At 38.9% G+C, this 9,934-nt stretch overlaps 1 protein-coding gene across 2 annotated transcripts; it reads left to right on the forward strand.

Moving 5' to 3' along the window:
• Nucleotides 1-232: 232 nt before the first annotated feature.
• Nucleotides 233-4,434, forward strand: LOC117477211. 2 transcript variants are annotated; one of them, XM_034123882.1, is made up of 7 exons: nucleotides 233-363; nucleotides 1,458-1,775; nucleotides 1,909-2,181; nucleotides 2,520-2,594; nucleotides 2,676-2,762; nucleotides 2,847-2,875; nucleotides 3,574-4,434. In XM_034123882.1, the coding sequence occupies exons 1-7, from the start codon at nucleotides 303-305 to the stop codon at nucleotides 3,646-3,648; spliced, it is 918 nt and encodes a 305-aa protein (XP_033979773.1). In that variant the 5' UTR covers nucleotides 233-302; the 3' UTR covers nucleotides 3,649-4,434. The 2 variants fall into 2 exon arrangements, with proteins under 2 accessions (XP_033979773.1, XP_033979774.1); XM_034123883.1 differs by having other exon boundaries at nucleotides 2,523-2,594.
• The last annotated feature ends 5,500 nt before the right edge of the window (nucleotides 4,435-9,934 follow it).

The raw sequence follows: 9,934 nt of genomic DNA on the forward strand, positions 1-9,934 counted from the left end.
CGTCTCATATCGGCCTGAATTATTCCTCTGTTGTTCAGCTGAATACGTGCCTGAGGTTTTCTATATGGTGTCATACCTTCAGAGCTGCTGGTGTAACCCCATTTCACATCGAAACACTTCTCCTTCAGTTTTCGGAAGAAAAACACTGGAGGTGAAATGAGGAACCAGAAAACATCTTGCCACATTCAACTTCCCCTTTTCTGTCGCTTACCTGCTGTTATCATCGGTACTGAGTTCTAGTTAAAGTAGCAGCCGGGGAGAGACTCTGACAGTCGAGAGCCAGAGACCGAGAGAGAAGCACGATGTCTGAATTCAGAAGGATCCTGATGTCTTCATTCCTGATGCTGCTGCTCCACTTTCCAGGTGAGGATGCAGAGAACACACACTGTTTACGACTGTTAATGAAAGCTAGTGAGGGCGTCTTTCAATTGAAATCGATGTATCCTTGGGCAAGATGCTTAACCCCAAGTCGCTCCCAATGGGGAACGGTGTGTGAATGATACCTTCTGTCGTGGAGTTTGAATCAGTTTCTACATTTAATATCCACTTTCCTCTATCGGGGTTGTGGGTTATGACGCGCCTCTCTTTGCTTCCAAACTAACTTTGCAGAGATCGTTGTAGCGTTGAATCACATCAGGTTTATTCTTTGATCAAGACGACATACAAACAGGAAGACAAACTTCCTTGCTTCAAAGTAACTAAAAGTTCTCTGTATCAAAAAAGAACAAAAAGAACACGGTCAAAAGACTCTACCGCATCCTGTCTAATGACACCCTCAGCTGTGAACCAATGTCATGCCATATATAGACATATAGACATGCACATCATATCCGACAGCAAATAAGTGAGACTTAAACTAACATCTTTTAAAGCGTAGTGTGACTCACAAAAATAGATAGTTAAGAGTTTCCTCTAAAGCCTTTTAGTAATAAGACAAACATTCAAACCTTAATGATGAAAGGAAAATGGCTCTAACCCCTTCATTGAGCAAGGGGCACATTGCTCTGTATGCATTGGGTGTGAATGGGTGACTTGTTGTATGTAAAGCACTTTGAGGGGGTGAAAGACTGGATGAAGCGCTTTATAAATACAGTCCATTTACCATTTACCAATTACATGAAATAAAACAGCTTTAATATCACTAACGGTACTTTACTACGTACTGTTCCTTTAACTGAGAATGATGAGTTGTGTTTGTAACGTGGTGACTTTAGTGAACTCTTGGTCACTAAAACCCACATAGCAATACTCTTTAAAGTGATCGTCACACTCACTATGAACACTTCAGTTAGTTATGTGGATCTGTAATTAACTCTGGTTTGAATGTGTCGTTAAATGATTCATTAAACAGATCAACCAGAACTCTAACTCTTTACCTTTTTATATAATAAATCATTATTCTGTCAGCATTTATGACGTCTATATTTATTTCTGCTTTTTTTCCCCAACACCTGCAGATTTGAAAGGTTACTCCCTCACTGTCAGACCTGGAGATGAAGTCACTTTGCCGTGTAACAGTGTGAGAGATGATCAGGATCAATGTAACGGTACTACCTGGTTCTTCAGAGATTCAAGAGGCACAGCAGTGCTGGTTGAAGATGGGCAGATTGATGAAGATGCCAAAGCTAAATCAGACAGACTGAGAGTTACAGAGAATTGTTCTCTGGTTATAAAGAAGGTCACAGAGGAGGATGCTGGTCTTTACGGCTGCAGCCAGTTCAGATCAGGAGTACAACAAGGTTCAGTCTCTGTGGTTTATCTGCATGTTGTTACCAGTGAGTATTTACATCATGATGTTTTAAACTGTCTCTTTAGAGCAATATACTAAATCATTACAATAATTATGATCACTGTGATGAAGTTAATGTTACTCTTGTTGTCTTTCTCTCACAATATCTCCATCTTCAGTGACTGGACATCTGGACAATGATGAGGTGACGTTAAACTGCTCTGTGTCGACATATGGACGGTGTGATCAAACAGCAAAGTGGCTGCTTCAGGGTCAAGATGTGGTTAAAGATCACAGAGAGATAAAGACATCACAGTATTCCTGCTCTGCCTCTGTGACATTTCTGACTTCTCTCTTTAGTTACACAACAAGGTCTGAGTTGTTTACTTGTAAAGTAACTGATGAGCTCACAGGAGACGTACAGGTGTTTCTCTTCAGCGATCAGTCCTCAGGTGAGAACATGTTATGCTGTTTCAAATCACTTCTAACAGTCTTGTTATAAGAATATATTGAAACAACACATTTTCAACATCTCACATTTATCAGGGATTTAATGAGTTTCTGAAATATGAAGTGACAGATGGTTATGATAAAAAAGAGAAGCTCTTAATTGAGAAACCAGGTTAGAATATAATGAGTTGTTTTAAAATCACTTATCACGCATTTAATCACAGATAATGCTTTTGGGGATTTGAGGTTTTGACGTCACATCATTTTGTCATTTGATTTATGGAGAAAACATTTTTTTTTTAACTACAGTTTTTTGCATGATGTTGTTTTATTCCTTAAGGAGATGCTACAACAACTGGAACACCAACAATTCATGAATGGACATCTGAAAACCACAACAAAGAAAAAGGACCAGGTAGTGACTGAAGAGAAGAAATACATTTAACAGCTAAAAACCTCTGACTATATTTCACACTTGGGACTTCTCTCTTTCCAGCTGTGTGGTGGCTCATCCTGGTGCCTGTGGGGTTAGCAGCTCTCATCATCACCGTGGTTACAGTCCTCATCTGGACCAGAGCTAAAGGTGAGGGTTCATAGATTCAAGAGAAAAGAAAAAGTAAACCGTGGAAGCTGAAGTCAACATGTTTGTCTTTTTGGTTTTTTTCAGGGGACAAAAAACGGATGACAAAAAACCTCGTGAGTTTAAATATAAAATAATAGCTTGTAATATTTATTATTTTCATTTAACTGTGATTATAAGACAGGCAGAAGATTCAACAAAGGAGTAAAGTGTGCATGTTGTGTTGAAATGAAGTATCTCTGTGGTTCCCTTGAGCAAGGCACTAAAGGAAGTACTGAGATATTGCACTTCAATAAAAGTAGCAATACTACAATGTAGAAATACTCTAATATATAAATATGATTAATAATACAAATATACCTACATTGAAAGTACTGATTATGCAGAATGTAATAATATAATATATGATTATAATAAGTGATGTTTTAATGTGTATCACTTCCATTTGCAAAGTATGGTTTATTAAAAGTACTTTACATACTACTGGGTAGCTTAACTAGTTATATTTGTCATGTAATACATCATAGATGGTGATTTCTGCTCAATTTAAGAATGAAATAAATACAAAATAAAAAAAGGAATATAAAAGATGTTAAAGCAAGAATGTGTAATAAAAATGAATGGATGAAGATGAGTAAAAGGTTCAACATTAAGCTCCAGAATAAGGAGCAGTTAAAGTGTAAAGTAGCATTAACTGATGATAGTCAAGTAAAGTCCTTAAAATATGTACTGAAGTACAAAACTGAGTAAATGTACTTAGTTACTTTCCAGCTCTGCTCTGTGTTTTCACCATGTCTCTGTTCCATGTTGACAGGAGCAGAATGATGAAGATGAAGATGAAGATGAGGTGAACTATGAAAACGTTGGATGGGCTTCTACCTCTGTGTGACTGATCAACAACATCAACTCCCCTCAGAGTCCATGCTGTCAAACATCACCTCCTCATATTCTACAGGAGAAAACAGGAGAACCATGAGATCATTGGAACATTTCTGATGACTGAGAACACCTGAGCCCCATGAGAGGCCCTTCAGAAACTCACCTCCATATGATAGGAAACAAAGCTCATTATATTCATTACTTTCTGATTTCACATCCTTTAAGTATGCTCTCACATTCCCATACATAGTTATATATCTGATCTATAGTCTACAGTCTCTGTATATAACATCTCAATATTAGCAGTACTTGTACTCACACCTTATACCTTCACTTCTCACTGTAACTGCTGCACATGTTCAAACATACAAGTGTTGGGTTGAATTCATAAAATATCTAAATTGTAAAATGATCCCTAATCTATATTTCTTCATTGTGCTCTCTAGGGACTTTCAGTCAAACTTGGTCTAATCAATTTTAAGAATATCTTTTATTTGTTTTTGTTATTAATGATTCATATAATGTCTTATAATTAGCATAGCGTGTACTTATACCTACAGTATATATACCTGTACTGCCTAACTGCTGCACATGCTGTATATATCTGATCAATAGTCTATACAATATATTTACTATACTCTCTTTTTACTCTATATGTATTCCTAAAGCTGAAATGCCTCCAGTATCTTAGGATGTTTTAATTAGCTTAAGTCCTAATGGAATATGTTACTCCTTTTTTTACTACGGCTTTAATGATATATAACCCAAATAAAAAGAGTACTTTTAATCAATGTTATAATGAGTTGTGTTTCTCTCTCTATCTCCAACACACTGACAACACAACGCTTTGTTGGGTTGAACACCTCTCTTTGCCCTGGCTCTCACTTTGTAAACAACACACAGTTTGTGTCAGAGCCAAGGAAGGTGTTGCACATTTAGTGGAGCTGTGGTGATATCCTGGGATCAGGTATGAGGCAACAAAGAAAGTGATACAGTTTGTGTCAGAGCCAAGGAAGGTGTTTTTTAAAATACTTTATTTACACTGTGGGGAATTATTTTTGGTAACCATTTTGTTTGTATTATTATATAAATTAAATCAAATTATAATAAAAAAAACAATTGGTTAAATAATTATTCATCCTGGGTTACATTTAAATTCGTAACAGTTGCTCCATTCTAGAAATAGAATAAGGATTAAAAGATGAAAACATTTTGGGTTATTTCTTATTATTAAGTACTCAGATCTTGTGCTTGACTAAAAGTAGAAGTACTCAGATCTAGTACTTGAGTAAAAGTAGAAGTACTCAGATCTTGTACTTGAGTAAAAGTAGAAGTACTCAGATCTTGTACTTTAGTAAAACAGTACGCTACCTTTCATATCTGTAGTAGTTTGTCCGACAGGCTGCGTTTTGTTTGGGTTTCATGTGTTTTTTACTGTAAACAAAGTGGGTTGAAGTACTCAGATCTTGTACTTGGTTAAGGTAGAAGTACTCAGATCTTGTACTTGAGTAAAAGTAGAAGTACTCAGGTCTTGTAAAAGTAGAAGTACCAGAGTGTAGGAATACTCTGTTACAGTGAAAGTCCTGCATTCAAAATGTTCCTCAAGTAAAAGTAGAAAAGTATTCTCATCAAAATATAGTTAAAGTAGCGACAGTAAAAGTAGTCATTGTGCAGATTGGTCCATTTCAGAATAATATATATGATGTATTTTATAATGATTGATCATGAAAGTGTTCTCAAAGCTGGTAAAGGTGCAGCTAGTTTGAATGACTTTGTATACTGCAGGGTAGCTTTTGGATTTACTCCAGGTGGAACTAAAGTCTGATTTAACACTTGATTATATTTCACATCATTCATCCACATCTGTGAAGTAACTAAAGGGATTAAATACATGTAGTGGAGGAAAAGTTGGTGCAGTACCACCTCCTTGTCGCCAGGGGGCGCTGCTCTCTTTCTGATCTCCTGTAAAGTAATCCTCTCTTCCTCTGGGGGGTGAAAGGACACAAACAGCCGACATGACAACATTAAGACCCTTTAACTGCGATGATCTGTTCAAATTCAACAACATGTGAGTGAATTACCTTCAGTTTAACCCTCCTTTAGTGCTTCCTTCACCACGTGCTGCTGTGTTTGGCCCTTTCTCATTTCTCTTGTTTCCCCTCCTCGACTCCTCGACTCCTCGGTCCTCCGGTAGTGAACCGGAAATGGATTTTGGCGCGCCATGTTGAAGGACATCTCATTTCTCTAAATGCACATCGAGGACCGAGCATCGAGCATCGAGGAGGCTCTCTGGAGGAGCTATAATCAAGGATACACTGATGGCTCCTCCACGGCTCCTCCACGGATTCATTTCTGGCAACAGAGATGTTTCAAAGAGTCGTGACGCACGGCCGGACTGATCTCAGCCAATCACAGCTCTGCATGCATCCCAATGATATTATTTTACCAACTGCTTTCATCGCGACGCAATGTTTCCAGTGAGAACAGCTGTGAGGTCCGTGCAGAAAGCAGAGCAGTGTGTCAAATATATATCACTCAGTATAACAGGCCTACATTACTTTCTTTATTTATATGCTTTAGTTGAGTAGATATCTACAAACAAAGAGTCCATATTTTTCTAAAACCATTTAGTGCTTCACATAATAAAATACACAACGGCTGTATCCTGATATATATGATATGCTTTAGGAGCTGTAGGTGCGTGTTGTACAGTGTGTAGGTGTGTGTGTGCAAGGGTGTAACTTTGGTTTGAGAAGTGGGGACACACAAAACAGGGGGTCCTCCGCAATGAAATATTTTCTCAATTTAATTCCATTTCCTGCCTTTCTACAAATATATTAGGGACTATAGTGTTAACAAATCCAAGAAAAATGTGTAGTGTATATAATGAGTGTGCACACTTATCTAGTATCCTCTCCATGTGAACCTGTTTTATTTGTGATGACCTCACATCCTCTAGGGGGGTCCGGGGGCATGCTCCCCAGGAAGATTTGTATCTTTAAATTAAAGCTAAAGCATCAATCTGGTGCACTTTGAGGGCCACATGAAGAGATGTATGGATACAGCTCTCAACACTCAGATGAAACAGAACTGTATATATTTCAATCATCAAAAACCATTAGAGTATGCTCACAAGCAATAACACATATTTGATCCCCTCCTCTCTCCTATCTGTATCTCACCTAGTCTGCATCCTTTCTTTTTATTGATGCATATGTTACTAATCACTCCCCTTTCAAACTGTGTCTTTTATTTTGTTATTGACCTATAGCACACAGTGGAATGATTTATTAACTTGTTTGTGACAACTAGGCCTATATTAAATAGATGGAGATATTAGTTTACAAAGATGAGCAAAGCGTTTGAGAGCCACTGAGATAACTTAGACTAAAGTTTACAATCTAATCCCTCAGAGAGTCCTTTAGCTCACTGAGCGGACGTGATCTCTCTCAGTTCCCCAGGAGAGAGCTCTCCCTCCTTACTGTTGAGACAGTTTACAATCTCTGTTAGCTCAGAGCTAGCACCAGATGCTAACACTCTCTCTCTCCAACCTGGTTGCTCTCTCTCTCTCTCTCTCTCTCTCTCTCTCTCTCTCTCTCTCTCTCTCTCTCTCTCTCTCTCTCTCTCTCTCTCTCTCTCTCTCTCTCAAAGTCCCCCAGGAGAGAGCTCTCCCTCTCCTTATTGTTGAAACAGATACTAATCTCCGTTAGCTCCGAGCTAGCACCAAATGCTAACAACAACCCCCGTAACTCTCTATGTCTCTCTCTCTTTCTATCTCTCTCACACAAAATGCGCTTGTGCCACACACACACAGATGCTCCTCCGTGACGAGGACCGCTTGCGTAAAAATAAATAAATAAACACATTTAAAAAGTGGGGGGGACACAAATGGGATTTTGAAAAGAAATTACGCCCGTGTGTGTGTGTGTGTGTGTGTTTGTTTGTGTGTGTGTGTGTGGCCCTGCAGTCAATCTCTGGGTGTTGTTCCACCCCGAAAACCAGATCCCTTTCTCACACACACACACACACACACACACACATACTCACACACACATACACAGAAGTCTCTAGGCGTTAAAATCCATCAGTGTGTAATTTCCTGTCTCTGGGTGTTGCTTTAGATATGCCACCCCACAAACCAGATCCCTTTCTCACACACACACACACACACACACACACACACACACACACACACACACACACACACATACACACACACAAACACACACACACACACACACACACACACACACAGAAGTCTCTATAGGCGTACAAATGCATCAGTGTGTCATTTCCTTTGTTCAGCTCTGTGTAACACAGCAGTCAGATTCTAATTTAGACTTCATTATCAGCAGTTGTACTTGTATTACTAAATGTGTATTTTCCAAAGCTTATTACATAATGTCGTTAATTAAAATAACTTCTGTGTTGTCAGATTGTCTCTTGTTTTGACTTTTTTTAGCTATTTTTCTACTTGGATATCAGTAAAAGCCTTACTGAAGGATCTATCCATTTCAACTTGAAACCAACATTTTTTTAATTTCATTTATTTTCGGCAACAGTTATTATATATCAAATAAAAGTTAAATGTTAAAATACATATTTCTATAGTGGACCCTGAAGGCAGCATCTCCCTGGTCCAATGGGAACTCTCCATTAGATTTTGAAGTAAGAAGCCTGAAACGCCTCCATTGGACTCCTCTGTTTACTTCCTGAACATGGTGACATCACTATGGAATACTCACGCTCCTATTGGCTAGCGCTCCAACACATTGCTATACACCTGAACATCAGCAGGAGAGGACTCTTTAAAGTAGAGACACTACATACTGATATACACCTGGACATCTGCAGGAGAGGACTCTTTAAAGTAGAGACACTACATACTGATATACACCTGAACATCAGCAGGAGAGGACTCTTTAAAGTAGAGACACTACATACTGATATACACCTGAACATCAGCAGGAGAGGACTCTTTAAAGTAGAGACACTACATACTGATATACACCTGAACATCAGCAGGAGAGGACTCTTTAAAGTAGAGACACTACATACTGATATACACCTGGACATCAGCAGGAGAGGACTCTTTAAAGTAGAGACTCTACATACTGATATACACCTGAACATCAGCAGGAGAGGACTCTTTAAAGTAGAAACACTACATACTGATATACACCTGAACATCAGCAGGAGAGGACTCTTTAAAGTAGAGACACTACATACTGATATACACCTGAACATCAGCAGGAGAGGACTCTTTAAAGTAGAGACACTACATACTGATATACACCTGAACATCAGCAGGAGAGGACTCTTTAAAGTAGAGACACCACATACTGATATACACCTGAACATGAGCAGGAGATGACTCTTTAAAGTAGAGACTATACATACTGATATACACCTGAACATCAGCAGGAGAGGACTCTTTAAAGTAGAGACACTACATACTGATATACACCTGAACATCAGCAGGAGAGGACTCTTTAAAGTAGAGACACTACTTACTGATATACACCTGAACATCAGCAGGAGAGGACTCTTTAATGTAGAGACACTACATACTGATATACACCTGAACATCAGCAGGAGAGGACTCTTTAAAGTAGAGACACTACATACGGATATACAACTGAACATCAGCAGGAGAGGACTCTTTAAAGTAGAGACAATACATACTGATATACACCTGAACATCAGCAGGAGAGGACTCTTTAAAGTAGAGACACTACATCCTCCTCGTTTGCAGGCAGATCCCATGAATAGTCAGTAAGCTCAATATATTTCCATAATGACTCTTACTTTAATGCCAGTATTTTCTTTTTACTTAATCAGAGTAGGCGTCATCATTTCCAAGTTGGCTGCAGGGATTCAGAGTGAGGGCACAAATGGATTCATACGTTTCTGTCCAAGATGCAAATCCGCGGGGAGACGAGATAATGAAGCCCCCGATGAGAGGAGCCTGCCAAGCTGCTAAGAGCTGATACACCGATCAGTGCGCATCATGAAAATATTGATCAGGCATCATCCAAATGAGGCTAGCCAATAGAAGCATGAGTGTAACATAGTGATGTCACTGTGTTCAGTAAGTAAACAAATGAGTCTAATGGAGGCATTTCAGGAAGGGGGGGGGGGGAAAGCACAGAGGTGTTAGTCTTTGCAGACCAGTTACATGAATACAAACCTATATAACTACAGGAGAGGGAAAACTCCCCAAAAAGCACAATAGAGTCTCTTTAATGTGTCTAAACTTTCTACACAAATGTGTGTGCTTCTTATCTGCTCGCCCC

This window comes from Trematomus bernacchii, unplaced genomic scaffold (assembly GCF_902827165.1).
Source record: "Trematomus bernacchii unplaced genomic scaffold, fTreBer1.1, whole genome shotgun sequence".
NCBI classification, from domain to species: Eukaryota; Metazoa; Chordata; class Actinopteri; order Perciformes; family Nototheniidae; genus Trematomus; species Trematomus bernacchii.

What these genes read in the sequence shown, in the direction of transcription:
- LOC117477211 (XM_034123882.1), top strand. Translation starts at nt 303, where the DNA reads ATGTCTGAATTCAGAAGGATCCTGATGTCTTCATTCCTGATGCTGCTG. An exon ending in GCTGCTGCTCCACTTTCCAG is followed by an intron (nt 364 to 1,457) that starts GTGAGGATGCAG and finishes CAACACCTGCAG; the next exon opens with ATTTGAAAGGTTACTCCCTC. An exon ending in CTTCAGCGATCAGTCCTCAG is followed by an intron (nt 2,182 to 2,519) that starts GTGAGAACATGT and finishes TTATTCCTTAAG; the next exon opens with GAGATGCTACAACAACTGGA.